At 58.8% G+C, this 18884-nt stretch overlaps 1 protein-coding gene across 14 annotated transcripts in view; it reads left to right on the plus strand.

The window, feature by feature from the left end:
* SS18L1 (SS18L1 subunit of BAF chromatin remodeling complex) overlaps nucleotides 1-18567 on the plus strand; it is a 28562-nt gene extending 9995 nt beyond the window's left edge. For 2 of the 14 annotated variants that reach the window (XR_012500692.1, XR_012500693.1), the window contains exons 2-10: nucleotides 3360-3436; nucleotides 3999-4083; nucleotides 5364-5507; nucleotides 5961-6162; nucleotides 6943-7104; nucleotides 7390-7494; nucleotides 8325-8417; nucleotides 12825-14932; nucleotides 16344-16364. Coding sequence is in view for 4 of the 14 variants with exons in the window: in XM_074347533.1 (XP_074203634.1) it covers nucleotides 1400-1519; nucleotides 3360-3436; nucleotides 3999-4083; nucleotides 5364-5507; nucleotides 5961-6162; nucleotides 6943-7104; nucleotides 7390-7494; nucleotides 8325-8417; nucleotides 12825-13100; nucleotides 14805-14932; nucleotides 16344-16370 (1419 nt within the window). In the remaining 10 variants the exon portion in view is untranslated. Of the gene's footprint in view, nucleotides 1-685; nucleotides 846-1112; nucleotides 1520-1638; nucleotides 1728-3359; nucleotides 3437-3998; nucleotides 4084-5363; nucleotides 5509-5960; nucleotides 6163-6942; nucleotides 7105-7389; nucleotides 7495-8324; nucleotides 8418-12824; nucleotides 14933-16343 lie in introns of those variants that run through there. The other 12 variants (XR_012500695.1, XR_012500690.1, XR_012500694.1 and 9 more) reach the window with 12 other exon arrangements.
* The last annotated feature ends 317 nt before the right edge of the window (nucleotides 18568-18884 follow it).

Here is an 18884-nt window from a genome sequence, read left to right on the forward strand (position 1 = left end):
GGTCACCCCTCCTCAGAGACCTCCAGAACGATCAGGTCAACACTACTCGTATTGTTTCCCTCAGGATCCCGTCAACCTGCCTCAGAAAGTCTCCCTTGGAATTCAGTCTGCTCTCCTCAGAAAGTCTCCTGCAGGACTGGGTCATCCCTGCTCTGACATTCTCTCTCAGGATGGGGTCATTTCTCCTCCAAAAATCTCCCTCAGGATCAACTCATCTCTCCTAAGATTGCCTCCCTCAGGATCCCGTCAGCCCTCCCCTGAAGGTCTCCCTCAGGCTCAGGTCATTCTCTTCAGGATGTGTCCCTTAGGATCGGATTATTCCTCCTCAGAAGGTCTTTTTAACGACGCGGTCACCTCTCCTTGGAAAATCTCCTGACCCGGGATTCAGTCTGCCCTCCTGATGGAGCCTCCTCAGGACCCAGGCTTCCCAGGAAGTCTTCCTCAGGGTGGGATCGTTGCTCCCCCGGTGCCCAAGGCTTCTGTGCTGTGTGGGATGCTCAGTGACGCGGCTTCTGCTCCTTTCACTTTGAGGACCTCTCTGGGCCCCTGTGTGTCTGTCACGCTGGGCCTTTGAACAGTTATTTCTGGATGACTTTATTTTTTCTGTCTTCTTAAAGTCCTGGAACAGTTATTTTTGGCCACTTGGATGACTTCTAATTTCATTGTGCTCCCGAACCAAACTCAGGCCCACTCCCCTGCACGCGGTGAAGCCCGTTCTACTGGTGCCGGCTTGTGCTGAGGGCAAGTGCAGCGTTTACTGAGGGGCCAGACGAGGAGGGCCGGCGGCTCGGGCTCAAGAAACCCGAACTTCCCGGAGCGGTTCAGCAACGCATTTTAAGGGCCAGGTGAGGGAGGGGGTCCCGGCTGCGCGCGAGTCTCTGACTGGCTGACGGTGTGGTAACGGGCGGTGTCACAGATTAACGTCCTCAGTCCTGAGGGGCCAGTAGGTCTGGGGGCTGCGTGCTCATGACCCCCCCGCGGTTCATTTCTTCCATTTGGTGGTGGTTTTAGCATCTGAAAAACTCAGGAAATGTGCATCAGACGCTGTTCTCTGGGTGCTTCAGGGAGGAGTTAAGTGGAGGACGTGGGGGCGGGTCTGCCCCGGGGAGGCGGGGGGGGGGGGGGCCGGGGGGCAGGAGCGTCCTGCCCGGCCGCAGCTGCCCTTTCTGTTTTCTGCCTGGCCTTTTGGGTCTAGGAGTTTTCTACTACGTATTCCACCCCCCTTTCCTCCTTTTTTTGTCTTGGTTGATATGTTCTAGGTACCCCAGAGCTCTCTTTGTTGTCTCTGCTGTGTTTAATAGCTCCTTTTTTAACCTGACACAGTGAGTCCTTGCATCTTGGAGGACATTAACGGTAGTTACGGTTCTCTTTTCTTTTGTATTTCGAGTCTCCTTCTTGCATGGTCTTCGTCTCGCCCAGCGTTTGGCCTCCGTGGCTGGTTTTGGTTCATCTCATTTACAGGCTTCCCAGGAACGCTGGTGCGGGCCATCCGTCACCCTTATTAGGACCAGGGCGCTGGGTAAGAGGACACTGGGGCTTCACTGGGGGTGCCCTCCTGCCGTCAGTGTCCTGGCACTGGCCTCCCGGGCCAGTCATGTTCCCTGAGATGCCCCCACCGTCCCCACGTCCCCCTCCTAGGTAGCTGTGGGGAGGGATCCAGAGTTTCCACCTTCCTGAGCTGGGGGAGTCTTCGCAGTGGCTCCGGCGCCCTGGGCTCGCTGGCTCAGGTATGCGCTTGCGTTTGCTGCTGTTTCTAGGAGCCCGCTGCCTGCGCTGCCGTCTCAGTGCTGCTCTCTGTCCCCGTGAGCAGTTACCCTTCCCCCTTAGTCACCAGGTGGGTCTGGGAGGGTTTGGAGGTCAGCACACACCCAGTCCGCCTCCTTCATTCAACTGGTCCTAAGTTCACTGAGATCATACTCTGTACCTTGCTTTAAAGAAATCCTAACAGTGTAACACTTTCTTGTGCTTAAAAAAATCTGTGAAAATGTCTGTAATGGCTGGTTAACATCTTCGTATGGCTTTACTCTCTTGGCTTAAGGCACCCCGTCATTGACCATTTAAGTGTCCCCCCTTTTTCTGAGCTGTTACAAATGATACTGAAATGAACACCGTGTGCTTAAAACAACACGATGTGGGTCCTGGGGAGAGAGCCTGGCTGGACTGAGCTGAGGAAGCTGAGCCCTGGGGCCTTCCCGGGAGGCTCTCGGAGGGGAGCAGAGACGGGCTTTTGCGGCCGTTTTCCTTTCTTATTAATCTGGGAAGCAGTCTTCCTGTGCAAACGGCGGGAATGGCCCCTTCGTGGGTTTAGGCACCTGCCCACAGGTGAACTCCCCGGGTGGCTCCGGGCCCGCAGCGCCCCCTGGTGGTTCCCGTCGCGGGCCAGCTGCTCGGCCAAGGCGGGAATTGCCGCGTGGAGGCATCATTCTCCACGGTGGGGAGAAAACGGTGAAGCCCAGAGAAGGATGATGTAACTTAAAAAAAAAAAAAAAAAGCAGCAGAAGCCAACCCTGAAGACTCAGGGGCTGAGGGGCAGGGAGAGCCTCTCTGCGCTTTGGTGACCCTCCCAAGGAGCCAGACCTGGGCCGTGTTTCCCTGAGGGACGGGCAGAGCCCTGGGGATGGGGCGCGGGGTCCCCAGCTCTGTGGCGGCAGGTGGCCCCTCGTCCCCCGCGCTGCCAGGGGCCTGCAGAGCTGAGGCCACTGGGAGGAGCCTCCTGGGGCCAAGATGACCAGACACAACAGGAGGTGAAGGCACAGATTTTTCCTTCAGGAGAGTTTCTGAGCAAAGGCCTTTTTCTGGACGTGGTTCTGCGCCTCCCTCCAGAGGGGGCAGCTGGTTGCATGGGCCTCTCCCCTTCACGTCCAGGTAGGGGTGTTCAGGCCCTGCCTCCTGTGTGTGGCCCCCCACACTCCAACCTGGCCTTCCTCCCTCTCCCCGGCCTTCACAGGTGCTGCCCCCACGTGGCCCACCTGAAGAGGGGCTCCGTGATGCTCTGTTGGGGTGCCTGCCGCCTCCCCGGGAACACCCGCTGTGGGGCTGCGATGGCAAATCTCACGCCCTCCAGACTCGCTCAGGGTCCTGGGATCCCTGCTCCGGACGCTGGGTCCCTCCAGCAGGCAGAGGCCCTGGGGTCAAGGGTCCTAGAACATGGGGTCCTGCAGGTTGAGTTTTCCTTGGCAGAGTGAGAGCTGGGGGCTCTGGGTCGGGGGTTGACCCTGCGGGCAGGCGGTGAGCGGGCAGGTCTGTATATGGAGCACTGTGCCTGCGCGCTGAGGACAGGCACCACCGGGCTAATGAGCCGCCAGCCGGCTGCCCGCAGACTTGCGGTGATCCCGTGCTCACATCTGCTTCTCTGTCAGATGCTGGACGAGAACCACCACCTGATCCAGTGCATCCTGGACTACCAGAGCAAGGGCAAGGCTGCCGAGTGCACCCAGTAAGTGGCCACGCCACGCAGGCCCGTCCCTGCCTCCCCTGGGGCTTAGCCGCCTGGGTGAGTGGGGCTGTGCGGTCAGCTGAGCTGCTGAGATGCCCCTTGGAGGGCAGCCTCGCTCCCCCCGGCTCACTCCCCCTGAGAGGTGCCAGGTTTGGAGGGACACAGGAGCGTGAGGGGAGGGGATGGCTGCCGGGGGTGCCCAGGCGCCACACCAGGGGACAGCAGGCTCCTCCAGGTAGGACCTCGTGTGACCCTGGGGCCAGATGCAGAGTCACGGGGGCATTCTGACGGTGTCGAGTTAGCCTAGTGCCAGTGTCCACTGGAGGAGGCTGGTCCCCTGGCATCCCCTCCTGCGTCCTTCCAGCTCTGCCTTGTTGTGACCCACCCCGACTTCCGTCCCCTGAGCAGACCTGGTGGCACCCCCCTCCTTGGCCTCCACCACCACCACCCCTCCCCTCCCCGCCTGGCCCATCTCGGACCACCAAGTGCTCTGCCCCCAGCCCCGTCCCCTGGGCAAGGCTGTCTTGTGGCTCCTCTGCTTCACCTGCACCCCTCCCTGCAGGTACCAGCAGATTCTGCACCGGAACCTGGTCTACCTGGCCACGATCGCAGACTCCAACCAGAACATGCAGTCCCTGCTGCCTGCCGTGAGTGCCTGCCAACGGGGGGCAGGGGACTCCCCTTGCCCAGTGCAGTCAGGCAGGGCCTCAGACCCCTTGGGGTTCCCTGCAGCAGCTCAGGGGACTGATGGCGTGAGTGGTGTGGGTGGGACTCCCCGACATACAGAAAGTGAACTGGTTGAGGTCCTGCTGTCGGCTTCTTTAGCAGAGGGAGGTGACCCAGGAAACCAGACCTAAACAGTGGGAAGCAGGTCTGGGGGAGAACAAGAAGAGGGCCTGGGGATTCCGGCTTGTCACTGTAAGCCACTCTGAGCGACTTGAAATTTGTGACCTATGAGCATGCGTTGCTCTGATTCACCCACAAAACTTTAAAAGGTGCCAGCACAGTAAACCCTTCCAGTGTGAGTGTAAATGGGTTACTCTCTGTTAGACTTTTAAAACTGTATTTTCCCCACATGAAATTGTTGCTGGGAAAGCAGGGTCCAGCAGCGGCTGCCTCAGGCCTCCTTCGAGGTGAGCAGAGAGTCACAGCCGTGGTGACCGGGGTGGCTGCTGGGTTCCAGCACAAATGTGGTGCTGGCAGCAGCCAACCTCCCAAGGCCCCTGGCCCCAGGAACACGGTGACATTGTGAACGCCAGGATGTGTTTTGCTAGTAAGGATGTTACACCAGTCTTGATTGCCCAGTCACGTCGGGGTCCCTCACCCTGCAGATGCCAGCGATCCTGCTGGAAACTCCATTTCCTTGGCCAGGTGTAGACAGCTTTGATCTGAACCTTCGGAGCGGCTGTTTGATCCAGACCTGGGAGGTGGGGATGCAGGGGGCCCCTTGTAAGCTCCACCTCCCTTCTGTGTCCTGTGACCAGAGGTGGGCTTGGGGGTGGGCCAGGAGGGGCAGGGTGCCTGGGGCACAGGTCTGGTCATACAAGGGCCCTAGGGCGCAGGGGCTGTGAGGGACAGGGCTGGCCGGGCTGCTGAGACCCAGTGGGACGGGGAGGGGGAGGAGCAGGATGAGGCGGGCACAGCTGGCGGGCCGGCAGAGCAGTTCCCCGAACCCCAGGAAGGGGGCCCAGCTTTGGGCCTCCAAACGTGCGTTGATAAGCTTGGCTGGCGCTTGGTGGGTGTGTCGTCTCCATCTTGGCCTGAGTGTTTGAGCCGGTCGTCCGTGGTCGTCCCGCCAGGGGATTAGAGGCGTCCACCAGGTGGCCATGAAGTGAGGCTGCAGCTCTCAGGGACAGCTGAACCTGGAGTGGCTTCCGGTGGCTGTTCTGAGTTAACGGTCCTCTCGGTGACCTTCCTGTTGCCACAGCCGCCCACCCAGAGCATGACGCTGGGCCCCGGAGGGCTGTCCCAGAGTGGCTCCAGCCAGGGCCTGCACTCCCAGGGAAGCCTCAGTGATGCCATCGGCGCGGGCCTGCCGCCGTCCTCCCTCATGCAGGCCCAGATCGGCAACGGTCAGTAGCCGGGGCGTGTCGGGGTCAGGTCGGGTCTAGGGAACAGAACAGGCCCTGGGCGGCTGGGACCCTCTGCTCCAGGGGGACCCTTCCACAGGCACATGTGTGCGGTAGCAAGCAGGGGAATAAAGCCCTCACTCCAGGGCCCCTGCTTGGCTGCGACACTGTCGGTCTGGGGCCACGTCATCTCAGCATGAGCTTCTGTGGGGGCTTCCGTAGACATTCCTGTCCTTGGGTCAAGAACCAGTAAAGCCACCGGGAACCACTGACGACAGTGTAGCAGTGGGCCAGCAGCTCCTCTTCAGCATCAGGCCCCTTCCCATCGTCCGAGGGGCCACGGACCTCGGTCGGCCTCCTCCTCGCAGTCACTGGAAGGAAGCGCAGGTCCTGGCACGAGGCCAGGGCTGCCGTCAGGGGGTTTCGGTGGGTTTCAGTCTCCCCTGCCCCTCCTGGCAGGCCCGAACCACGTGTCCATGCAGCAGACGGCGCAGAGCACGCTGCCCACGACCTCCATGAGCATGTCCGGCAGCAGCCACGGCTCAGGGCCCGGCTACAGCCACTCAGGCCCGGCCTCGCAGAGCGTGCCTCTGCAGGGCCAGGGCACCATCAGCAACTACGTGTCTCGGGCCAACATCAACATGCAGTCCAACCCAGGTACCGCCCCGCCCGGCCCCGGGACCCTCCCACGCGGGCGCAGACCGCCCTCCACCTGCAGCTTCCGGACGGCCGGGGGCCAGCAGGTGCAGGCCAGGCGGGGGCCAGTGTTGAGGGGCTAGGCTGTTCCCTGCAGCAGCTTCAGGGAAGCTCTGAGGAGGGGTGGCATTCGCCTCACTGGGAGGACAGGTGGGGGCACGGCATGGCCAGTGCACAGGAGCAGGGAGCATGCAGGGCAGGCCCAGGGGCCCCACGAGTGGGCCTCCCACTGCGGTGACCGCTCGGGGCCCTGAGCACCTGGGCAGCATCAGGTCCAGACTGGGGTGCCCATGAGTGTCAGACGCCCAGTTTCAAAGGCTTAGCACAGATAAAGGAGACGTGAGTATGTCCCCCGTTCTCGTTAGGTTCACTGCGGGTTGGAAACAATCTATTTTGAGCATATTGAGTCAGATAGAGCGTGTCACTGAGATAGATGCCCCCTGTTTGTTTTCACTTGCCTGACGTGGCTCCCCCACTGCCATGCTGGGCACGCTGCTCCAGGGGGTTGCGGGCAGGGGTTACATGGAAGGACAGGCCCGAGTCTGGGGACGGGCGAGGTGCCGGGCTCCCCGGGACCAGCCTTGGGGGCTTGGGGGCAGGTGGGTGGGAGTCTCACGGTTCCTGAGGGACAGGGCAGGGCGCGGGGATGGCCCGGCCCGGAGGAGAGCGGTGGGGCTGGGTGGGGGGAGGATGCCGCCCCGGGGGCTTCTCGGGTTATTCGGGGTCTGTCATGTCGCCCAGTGTCCATGATGCACCAGCAGGCGGCCTCGTCCCACTACGGCTCGGCCCAGGGCGGGAGCCAGCACTACCAGGGCCAGTCCATGGCCATGATGGGCCCGAGCGGGCAGGGGAGCAGCATGATGGGGCAGCGGCCCTTGGCGCCCTACCGGCCCTCCCAGCAAGGTGAGGGGAGCGGGGCGCGGAGCCAGGGGAGTTCTTTGGCGATGAGTGAGGGTATGTGGGGGCTATGGAGTTACACAGGCGTTCAAGGCCTGCGCTGTTCCTGGAGGCCAGCCGGGAGCCCCTGGGGATCGGTGTTGGTTGGGCTTTGGGCTGGGGCTGGGGCGGCGCGTGAAAGCAGACTGCCCAGTTTTCCGTGGGGCCCCCGTGGGGTGTCCTCTGGTTGGAGGGTGGCCCGTCAGGGAGGCTCCCGGGTCCAGGGTGACGTGCCCTGCTGCCCCCCCACAGGCTCATCGCAGCAGTACCTCGGCCAGGAAGAGTACTACGGTGGCGAGCAGTATGGCCACAGCCAGGCCGCCTCGGAGCCCGTGAGCCAGCCATACTACCCCGACGGTGAGGCCCCACTGCCCCGTCACCCACCCAGGGTCCCCAGGGCGTGGGGCAGGCCAGTGCCTGCAGAGGGAGGCTCCCAGCACAGCCTGCAGCCACTGGCCTCCTTGGGGCGGGGTGTGTAGTCCCCTGAGTGGACGGATATGAACGTCCTAAAAGGGGGGGGGGTTCCATCACGTTGGGAAGTGCCTCCAGGAAGGGGCACATTGAGCTGTCGTGTCTCCTAACACTCACCTCCCAGCTGCTCCGTTACGGTTTCTGCAGGTCATTTTCCGTTTCCACATCACCTTTCAGTGCCTTCAAATAGCCCCCGGATTTATGTTGGGGGCATTTAAAGTGGCCACAGAGGATGGGTGGGATTTGGGGAGGACCCCCAGTCAGGGAACCATGTGACGGTCAGACAGTGGGCGGCGGGGAGGTGACTGAGACCAGTGCAGGGCCAGCCTTGGCTGCTCCACGTAAGGGAGACCAGGCCTCACGAGGGGCCGGGCGCCCCTGACGGAACACCCGCAGGAGCAGGCGGCGGGATGGGGACCTGCAGCAACGTTAAAGCCAGCAGCCTCTGGTGTGTATCACGTGTGAGGCACCGAGTGTCCTCTGTCCTCTGTGAACTGAGGCTCATTGTCTGCACACTCCCTGAGGAGCAGGGTGGCCACCTGCACTTTAAAGCAAGGGACCTGCGGCTGCCTGACAGCATGGGCTCCGTCTGTGGGGAACCAGACCGGCGCCAAGCCCGAGCTCTCCTGACCCGACCGTTGTGTTCACAGCTGTCACTCCGGGGCCTGGGTGGCTGGGGGCCTCGCTGACCGCACGGCACCCCCGTTTGCTTGCAGGACACGGCGATTACGCCTACCAGCAGTCGTCCTACCCAGAGCAGAGCTACGACCGGCCATTTGAGGAGCCCACGCAGCACTACTACGAGGGCGGTAAGGCCGCCGCCACGCCCGGGGCGTGTCGCATGCGGGCTTTGTGGGCATGGAGGCTGGGCACTGCGTCCCTGCTCGCCCGTGTGTTCGTAAAGCAAACCCACCACCGGGTCCAGCTGCCAGCCTGGGTGAGCTGGTCTCAGGGCTCCTCAGTCAAGACCATCAGTTGTTCCAAACTCAGCAGGCGGGAAGGTGGACGGCAGGGACCCGGGCAACCTCTCCCCCAGCCCCCACCTCCCAAGCCAGGCAGGCAGTACCCGTGGGCGTGTTGCTGTGCTGAGTGTGGCCGGAATGTGTCTTCAAACACCTGCTGGCCAGGTAAGGCGCATCTCTGGGTGGGGCCTCGGCAGCCGGAGGGTGAGGCAGGGCGAGCTGGAAGTGGCTCCCCAGATGGAAAGCCCTGGTCTGGAGCGTTCACCCAGGTCCCCGCCGGCTGACTTAAAGTCGCCAAAGTGACGTTACCAAGTACGGAACTGGGAAGAAGCAGGCATAGTCTGTTCCCAAGTGGGTGCCAGCTAGACCCAGGCCGTAGGGTGAGGGTACCTCCCCCCACCCTCAGGAGGCCCCGAAACACGGGGGATGTGAGGTCAGCCGGCTCCGATCCCAGCCTCCCTGGTCAGTGGTGGGAAAACCTAACTGCTCCAGGAAGGCCCTAGAGAGGAAAAAACAAACAATAAATACAAAACGGGTGACTTGAAAATGTGACTTTTTTGGTGGCATTTTTTTAATTGTAAAAATACATGAAATTTACTGTTTAGCTATTTTTAAGTGCATGGTTCAGTGGCATTAAGCACTTCATATTGTGCTGCAGCCGCCACCACCATCACCTCCAGAACCTTCTCATGCTCCCAGGCTGAAACTTTGCCCCAGTAAACACTAACCCCCCAGCGCTTCCCCTCCCCAGCCCCTGGCACCCACTCTGTCTCAGATTCTGACTATTCTCAGCACCTCATGTAAGTGGAATCATACAGTATTTGCCTTTTTGCGACTGGTCTGTTTCACTCAGCGTAATGTCCTCACGGTTCATCCGGGTTGTAGCAGGTGTCAGAACCCCCTTCCTCTTTAAGGCTGAATGGCATTCTGCTGTATGTCTAGACCACGTTTTGCTCATCTGTTTACCTGTCAGTGGGCACTGGGGTTGCTCCCCCGTTCGGCTATTGTGAATAACGCTGCTGTGAAAATGGGTCTACAGGTAACTCTTGGAGACCTTGCTTTCAGTTCTTTAGGGCACAGGCAGACCTCTGAGATATTGCGGGTTTGGTTCCTGACCACCGCAATAAAGTGAATATTGCAGTAAAACCAGTCACGTGAGTTTTTGGTTTATAGTCTGTGAAGAGTACAGTGGCATTATGTCTGAAACGAAGTATACATATCTTATTAAAAATGAAAAGCAAATAAGTAATTACAGTAGTAACATAAAAGGTCACTGATCACCGATCACGGTAACAAACGTAATAATAAATAAAGGTTGAAATGTTGGGAGAATTGCCAAAGGGACACAGACATGAAGGGAGCAAATGCTGTTGGAAAAATGGCCCCAACAGACTTGCTTGCGATGCAGGGTCACCTCAAACTTTCAGTTTTTTTGGTTTTTTAAAAAATTTTTTAATGGGGTTGGAGAGAGGTAATTAGGTTTATTTTTTTTTTTTAGTGGAGGTGCTGGGGGTTGAACCCAGGACCTTGTGCATGCTAAGCCTGTGCTCTACCGCTGAGCTGCGCGAGGCCTCGGACCTGGAGCCGCACTGCGGTTATCTGCGCAGCACAGTAAAGCAGGGTCTGCCTGCGAGTCCCTGGAGCTGGAGGGTCTGGATCATGTGGTCATTCCGTTGTTAACATTTTGAGGAACTTCTGTACTGTTTTCCGAAGCACAGCTTTGACTCTTGGTTACACATGGTAGGAGAGTGTAGAAAGTCTGGGAAGTACGGGGGAAGTCACCCTGGAGGCTGTGCTGTGGTCACTCACCTGTGTTTCCCCGTGCGGCGTCTTGTGTTCACACGTGTGGGTCTTGGCTCCCAGACACGCGCTCAGACCAACCTGATGCCGGGGAGTCGGTTCCCTAAGGACTCTACCCAGGGCTGTCCCCCCGCCAGGCGGGCACCTCACACCCTGGCCCCGCCTGTGCCCGGAGCAGGTGCAGTGACCTGGCTGGATTAGAACGCTTGTGACGAGTGTAAGACTAGGGACCCGAGGAGCTCAAGCATCTCAAAGTCAAGTTGTTTACGAGCAGCTCGCGCCCCCCGCCGCTCTCACACACTGGCTGGCTGCGTGTTGGCTGTTCTCCGTGAACAGGTGGATTTTCCTCAGCTTTCTCCCGCACCGCGATGCAGGCAGCCATCTGCGTGACGGTCAGTCTTGCCTTTAGTCACGACCAGAGGAAGCGCACCTGTAGCCCCCCATGAACACCTGGGCACCACTGACGCTGTCCTCCAGGGGACCTGCTGCTTTTCACCTCAGCTCTCACTGTTGGCAATGGCGTCAGCGAGCCGTCTCTGCACACCACGTGCCCATCACCTTGGAGGTTTCTCGAGAACGAGGCCCCGAGGCAGGACCCTAGGCGCACGGGCAGCTTCGCGGGCCCTTGACTGGCTGCTGCTTGTGCCAGTGGCGCACGTGTAGGAGGCTCGAGGGATAGGGCCGTGCCCACGAAAGGGGGCCCCTCACGGCAGGACATGGCGGAGGGCAGCTGCGGCCAGGGGCCACGGGGAGGTGGGTCCTGGGGAGGGGGCCCATGAGTCCAGGTCTTGTCGCCAGCAGTGCGGCTCCAGGTCTGAGGCCTCGTAACTGCAGAGCCCTGACCTGTCAGTGGGTGGCAGCTGCCCGTGAGGTTCCATTTCACCAGGCACCCCGAGCAGCCACACTTGAAGTGGATGAATGTTTGCTGGTTTCAGCCATTTTAAAAACAGTCACACGTGTGAAATTCAGAGTCTGCTGCGGCGGGCGTTTGAGCGCCTGGGTGTCAGTGCCGCGAGGAGAGGTCCCACCCAGGCAGCCCTCGGCCCCGTGGGGCTGGTCCCTGCAGCCCCTCCCCAGCCCTGCGCGCCCTGCGCCTCCGCGGCTCAGTTCCAGCAGGTCCTGAGAGCTAAGAGCGTCCCGCGGACAGTCGCCCGGGACAAGCCCTTCGGAGCCTGAAGCGCATGTTTCTGCACCTCGTTTTGGGTCACAAATTCTTGCCTTCTGTGATTGATGAGGAGTTTGCAAAGACATTCAGTAACTTCCTTTGAGGCAGGTGTGGCAGCCGGCATGGCCTCCTCCTGGAGCTGGAGGTGCTTCGCCCCACCCTCGTGTTCACGCCGGCTGCACGGGGCCACACACGTGTCCGCGGCACTGGCGCCCTCAGCACGCGGCGTGCTGGGTCGCGTCGGGGGCACAGACCGCCTGCGGCCGCTCGGAGGACAGGGCTGTGGGCGGGAGTGGTGAGGGGGACACTGAAGCCGACAGAAAGAACTTCCTAGGAACTGGATTCGTCCCCCAGCGGGATGAGGAAGCCGTGGGCACGGGTGGCCGGTCCTGGGGTTGTTCACGGGAGGCGGGCCCCGGAGTGAAAGGCACTAACGTGGAGGGCCAGCGGCTGGAAGGGGCCAGGGCATGGCCGACCCAGCCGGGCCGGACGAGGGGTTTGGGGCCACCCCGGAGCCCCCTGCAGGACCCTTGAAGTCCCGACAGCATTCCCTCCCACCCAGACGTCTGCAGCAGCAAAGGCTGGACAGAGCTGTTGTCCCGTGACATGTCCGGGGGCACAGCTGTGGTAGGTCGCCTGGGTCGTGCCGGGTGTGCAGCATCAGGTATCTGGGTGCCCCTTCTGAGTGAAAACAAAGTGCACTGAGAGTGAGCGCTGACACTCCCTGCCGGGAGCGACTCTGGAGGGGTGCTGGGTCGGGACAGCAGCGGAGAGGGCGGGGGCCGTGAGGCTGGGGCTGGGCAGGCTGGAGGTGCCTGCCTTCCTCCCTGGACCCCTCCAAGGTGGACTCGGTGGTGGACTTGGTTTGTTTTCACATTTCTGAATCACGTCAGTGTATCTGCCTGTTTAGAAATCGAATTAAAAGTATTCAGTATTGATGGTCACTGAAAATCAGAGACTAACCCTGTGGCCACTCAGATCCTTCCGGGGGCTGTGAGGGAAGCGCTATCCTGGGCTCTGTCCACCTCCAGGGCCCTAGCCTCCGCCGTCACCCAGCCTTCCCTGTGTCTGTGTCTGAATCTTAAACAGACACCAGTCAGTGGGTTGGTGGGTCACTGGGTGGGGGCCCCCCTTAACTAATTACATCTGCAAAGACCCTGTTTCCAGGAAAGACACATTCACGGGTTCCCAGGTCAGGACTCCGGTGTATCTTTTGGGGCTTGCTGGCCTTTGTCTTGATTGCATTAACTGCTTCATTTTGGCCGTGTGTTTGTCTCTCTGTAAGACAGTAAGAGAAAGTGTAACGAAACATCTGAACTGTCGTGGGAAGGAAGAGGCGCTGAACGGCGGACTCGGTCTCGGGGTCCCGGCGCTGCCCGCGCCTCCAGGACGACGGAGCCACTGCTGCTCTCCGGAAACGAGCTCGTGTCTCCTTCCCTCTGCAGGAAACTCCCAGTACAGCCAGCAGCAGGCGGGGTACCAGCAGGGCACGGCCCAGCAGCAGACGTACTCCCAGCAGCAGTACCCCAACCAGCAGGGCTACCCTGGGCAGCAGCAAGGCTACGGTGAGGGGCGCCGTCCCCTGCAGACCCGGGCCCCACAGAACTCAGCCCCGGGCTCCCGGGGTGCCACTGGGCTGGGGCAGCTCCGGCTTTCCTTGTCTCTCTTGACCTTGGCACTTGTGAGGAAGGCTGGGTGGGCACTTCGAAGACCCCCTGAGGTGGGGTTTGCCTGGCCTTCTTCTCAGGGTGGTCTTGGGTTCTGGGTTTTGGAAAGACCACAGGGGTGGAGGGCCTTGGCATCACCTCGGTTGGCATGGCTTGTCTCTGCCGAGGCTGACCTCAGTCACTGGGTCGTGGGTGTCGCCGGGCCTGCCGACCATGGGGCTGCACCTTCCCTTTCCCCCTCCAGACTCCGGGGTCACCGAGTCCAGCCCCACTTAAGGGGGCACTGTCTACACAGACTGTTTGGATTTCATCTTTGGGAAGATGGGTCTCTCCCTGTTCGCTTAGTTGTGAATCGTTTATTTCTGCTGGTAGGCGTTGGCGGTTACTGATCTTACACATTGGGTTACAATCCAACACTCCTTTATTCTGTTGTTCAGACTGTCCCAGCCCTGCTCTCAGGAGCTCATCCAGCTGACACCTGTGTCCCTGGGACGCACCCCAGGCTTTGAGTGCTTTCTTGTTTCTGGGGCCACAGCTTTCCCCCCAGTGTTGGAAGCAGCCACTTCCCCAAAGAGCCGTGGTTCCTGTTACTGGAGAACAGTCCAGGGGCAGGTGGACCTCATCTGAGCCCAGTCCCACTTGACATTCACCTGGCTCAGTGCATGTGTGGCCCGTCTGACAGCAGCGCCTGGAAGCGCCCGGCCCTCCGTCGGCCTTGGTTCACCAGGGAGGGCTCCCAGAGTGGGAAGGGGCCAGGGGAGCCCGTTGGACAGAAAAGTGGGCTAGGGGAGCTTAGTGAGCTCCAGGAGATGCCCGGTCCTGTGGAGGAGATGAGCAGGATGTAGGCTTAGTCTCCCCGGGGTCCGGCCGCCCCACAGAGCAACGTGCCACCAGGACCAGAGCCCTCTCTGGTCTCCCTAGGCGGGTGGACCTGAAGCAGTGCACCCTGGCCATTTGCCTGCAGGTCATGCCCTGACCCTCTCCCGAGAGGTGCTGGGCTGTGCCCTCCAGAGCCCAGAGTGTCTCTGACGTTTCTGTCTCCGGAGGGCAACGTCCTGACGCCCCACAGGGGGACGGCCTCACAAGCCCACCCCAGTAACAGCCGTCCTCCAGCCTGACCTGGACGAGCAGGTGTCAGTTCAGCGAGAGGGCGAGTTCAGTGGGTGCAAGGCGTCCCTCCGCCACCCCCGGAAACATCCTCGTTCAACTCAAACGCCGTCCTTCCCCAAACCGCACGTCCAGGCCGGTGGGTCTGCACCCTCCCCCGTGGAGTCACCTGGGAGGCTTTGGCAAGGTGGGGCATCAGCGTGGCCCCACGTGTGAGGCGGCGAACTGGGCTCACAGGTGATTCCGATTCACATGAGGCAGGAACGCTGGTGTCATCAGTTCTTCCCAGAGCCTCCCCCCAGTCTCCACTGAACTGTTCCTCCTGCTGTGTGCCTTCGCCATTTGCTGTGAATTCACCTCACGTTTGCAGTGACCACCAGGACAGGCACCGGGATGCTAAGAGCGGCCCCCAGCCCCGTCCGGGTGGGGGTGGGGGGCCCGCCCTGGGCGGCCTGGGCGGGGCGCCGGCGGCCTCACGGCCTGTGTGTGTTCCAGGGCCCGCGCAGGGCGCCCCCTCGCAGTACTCCGGCTACCAGCAGGGGCAGGGCCAGCAGTACGGGAGCTACAGAGCGGCCCAGACCGGCCCGGCCGCCCAGCAGCAGCGGCCCTACGGCTACGAGCAGGCAAGCCTTCCGTGTGTTTCCAGAGCGCGGGCCCCTGTGTGCCAGGCGTGAGACGGTCTCCCCTGCGGTCGCGAGGGCCAGTGAGGCGGGCGAGTTGGCTCCCGGGGTCCCTGCTGGAACGTCCGTTCTCTGAGTCTGTGAGGTCTAGAAGTTGCGTCTCCGTGTGTGCCCGTCAGACGCTGCTGGCTGTTCACTTCCTAAACTCGCTGTCGGAGGCTCGTCCCTCAGGTGTTCCCGTGCGCCCGGCAGCGTCGAGTGTCTGCCGCAGGCTTGGGGGACCCCGGCCACCAGAGTCAGAGCTTGTATCTGGTCCGACAGAGCGGACGCTCAGGGGGCCCGCGTTGGAGCAGCGGCGGTGGTTCTGGGAGGAGGACCCGGAGGGGCAAGGGGACAAGACACAGGTGGCAGGGCTGGCTTAGCCCAGGTCGGGGAGGCCCTCTCTGCTGAGATGACAGTGAGTCGGGCCCTGGCGTTGCTGAGGGGACAGCGAGGGCGTCAGACCTGAGCAGAGCCTCTCCTGCTCCCAGAATGGCGAGGGTCTGCCCTTCACAGGTAACGAGAGGGCCAGGAACCGAGGGTAGGAGTGAGCCAGCCACGGGGAGGCTGTGCAGAGGTCCTGAGGCCACCAGGTTTGCCACACTGGAGATGGCGAGGAAGAGGCTCGGTGGCTACAGCTCGGGGCAGGAGAATTATCCTGGGCATATTCTTGGAGCCTCCTTTGAAGAGAGCCCTTGGCCAAAGCCCACTGGTGGCTTCTTGTGCTGGATCAGAGACACTAGTGACAGTTGACACGGCCAATGAAATGTCAAGGCTCCACATAGACTATGGGTGCTTTTCCCAGGGAACTGAGTAGGTAAGGTCCTGTACTTTATTTTCTGAACGCTTCTAGCTCTGCTCCCTAAAGAGAGAGAATGCAACAGTCATACCTAAAGAGTTTCCGACACCAAGTCAACAAGCCCAGGGAAGGGTCTTCGGGAAGCAAACGTCTTTGGCCTTCAAGAACGCAGCTCGGATGCTCCTTGTGGGCGTACAGGACATTGAGTCTTGGAGGCAGCACCAAGGTTGTCTGCCACTGGGAGCCAGCAGCGGGCATCCTGTGCGTGGCAGGGTCAGGGTGCAGAAGCGATGTGAGGCACCTGGCCCACCCACCGCCCTGAGCTGCTGTGTGACGGCTTGAACGAACACCCCCCTCCCTGATCTAAACCAGTAGCTGCAGCTTGGACGGTGGCGTTCAGAAGGGCAGTTACCTGCCTGCCCCATGGAAACTGGCAGAGGCTGTTTGTCACTTGCCTTTTATGCCCCCTTCCATCTCCCACCTGGGTGCTGGCGGGGGCGGGGGGCCATCTTCCCTTCGGGTGCAGACTCTTCCGCAGGACTGTTGAGGTGTAATCGGTGTCTTGGTCTCTTGCAGGGCCAGTACGGAAATTACCAGCAGTAAGGGACAGCGTTCTTGTGGAGTCTCGCGATGGCATGTCCACCTGGGGATGGACAGGCTGGGGACAGTTCTAATGAACTGTGACCCATGGGTTGCGCCTCCGTCCCACGCGGCGTCTGCATGTGAGACGTGCACACCTCCTGCTGGGCATGACGCTGAGTGTGCACCTCTGGTGCAAGACGTGCGCTGATGGTGTGACGTGTTTGGTGCTGTGTATAGTGGTGTGCGTCCGTACGACGGAGAGCTGGTCCCTTTTGTCCCCCGCCCCCGCCCCAGTGTTTCTAGCTAGCTTTAGGGGTCCTTTTGTCATCAGAGTGTTCTGTGCCCAGGCATGGGACACCTACAAGATGCCACAGTCCTCGTACTCACATACACAGACCTCAGGTCTGACTCTTCCTCACGCACTTGTGCTGTGTGTAAAGCTGTCCTTCACTGGTCACACTGCAGCCGGACACTTGCGCACGGCCCCTGGATGGCAGCCTCTTCCTGTGCCTCGATGGGGCAGGGGGACGGGGCAGGAGGCATCTTCTGTGCTTTGGGTCAGTTTCTGTTACACAATGGAAAGGATAAACGTGCTTCATTTGGGGAGGCTGTGAACCGTTGTTTCCAGAGCTCACCCGTCACCTGTCTCTCACCAATTCTGTGTACCCAAAAAGTTACATGTTTTTGTATTAAAAGGTAAAGAGGGATCAATGACTGTTTCCCAAGTAAATACGAACGTACGATCAGCTTAACCTAGGGAGAGTGGAATAGCTGAAGGGAGGAGAGGGTAGTTCTCTGAAATCACTTCGGCTTTGGATCTTGTTTATCTGACGGTCATTTCTGGGATTTTAATATTTAACATGCCCAATTCTAAATTTATAATTTAAAGTACTGATGCCAAATTTTCCAAACAGACGGCATGCTGTTTATTTTATACTATTTCTTCCAGGACCTACTTACTCAGATCATCGAGCAGGCGTTCCTTTTAGGGATATCCGAAATTCACACCTCACTTTGAAAAGGAACACCGCTGATTTTATTGTGTTCTTATATTCCTAGGACATTAAATCCCATTTAAATCCTGTGCAGACATTAAAGACAGCTCATGTGGAAAAGTCAGTTCGAAGGAAAAATTCTACATTTCACTAATAAGTCATGTGGACATTTTATCAACCTTTACTAGTTGATAATATCCATATTTACTGTGAATCATTTAAAAACATCTTTGGCTAAATGCTGACTTATTTCCAAGACAACCAGGAAAATACAAAAACATCAAGTTCTTGATCTGTCAGGTCTACTGAGGATGTTTTCAACTGTTAAGTTTTCTGTTTTAAGAGTTTAAAGTAGTTCTTTATCTGGATTTGAATGCTTTTTGCTGGGACGAACCCTGACAGTCCATGCTGGGAAATACGGACACAATGACTGTTGCCGTTTTACAGATAAAGAATCACGGCTCAGAAAAAAGACAGTCCCTGTCGGGTACAAGTCCTATTCTAGGACATTCTCCCTCTTCTGTGGAGACAGAATCACACCTACATTGGGATGGAAGTGTTAATTTTGTAGACATATGGGTTTTAGAAACCCTTAACACTGGTAAGGGCTTACAAATACATGTCTGTATTAAATGACTGAAGTGAGAATTCTTAACCACTGAACGACACAGACACTAGCAGTTTCATTTAGGGAGTCACTTCCCTTGATTTGGTTCTGTTCTTTCCTGAGAGTTTTCATAAAACTAATTTGCAAACCGAATCGGGGATTAAACTTTCCCCGTTGAAAATGTTAAACATTTCAGATAACTGTGAAAATAGTTAATTTTTGTTCCTTGCCAATGTGGAACATGCCTTTTATGTTTTTTCTTTGTAAGTGCTGTATTAATACTTTTTGAAGGAAAAGGACACTTAAAAAACTTATCCCAGAACTTCAATCTGAAATGTCTTACATTAAGAAATTTCTTGAATGTTGTGTATATATTTTAAAAAGCACTTTGTGAAATAGTTTGTACATTTATTTCTTAATTTATACATGATTTTGGGTGTTAATATATTTAATGATTAATAACAGAATGTTTATTTAATGTGTTGTCCATTTTTATGTAATATCGTGGGGAAAGGTGATGCCAGCAGTTCTTTTTCATTAATTGTATGATATCTTCTCTTCTGTAACATGAATGTTTGCAAAAGCTTAGGCTAAAATGAATTGTTTGTGCAGCGTGGTTGATGTTTTGCTTTTACACGACTACGTCCACGGTGGAGGCCAGTGAAGGTGGAAGGAAGACTTGGGAACCGATGCTAGTCTTCCTCCTCTTGCCCCGACGCCTAGCAGGTGGGGGTCTGAGAAATGACCGCTCTCGAAGTGAGGCGAGCTGAGGGCCCCCGCGGGTGGGCGCTAGACCCAGCCGCCCGAGACCAGGCAGTGGGGGGGTCGGGGGGGGGCGGAGGACAGGGGAGTACTCGGGACTGTTAGGGGAGTCCGGTCACTGGGGGGTGGGGTGGGTACAGGGGGACCCGGGCACTCCTCGGGGGTCTGGGG

Source organism: Camelus bactrianus, chromosome 19, assembly GCF_048773025.1.
Source record: "Camelus bactrianus isolate YW-2024 breed Bactrian camel chromosome 19, ASM4877302v1, whole genome shotgun sequence".
NCBI classification, from domain to species: domain Eukaryota; kingdom Metazoa; phylum Chordata; class Mammalia; order Artiodactyla; family Camelidae; genus Camelus; species Camelus bactrianus.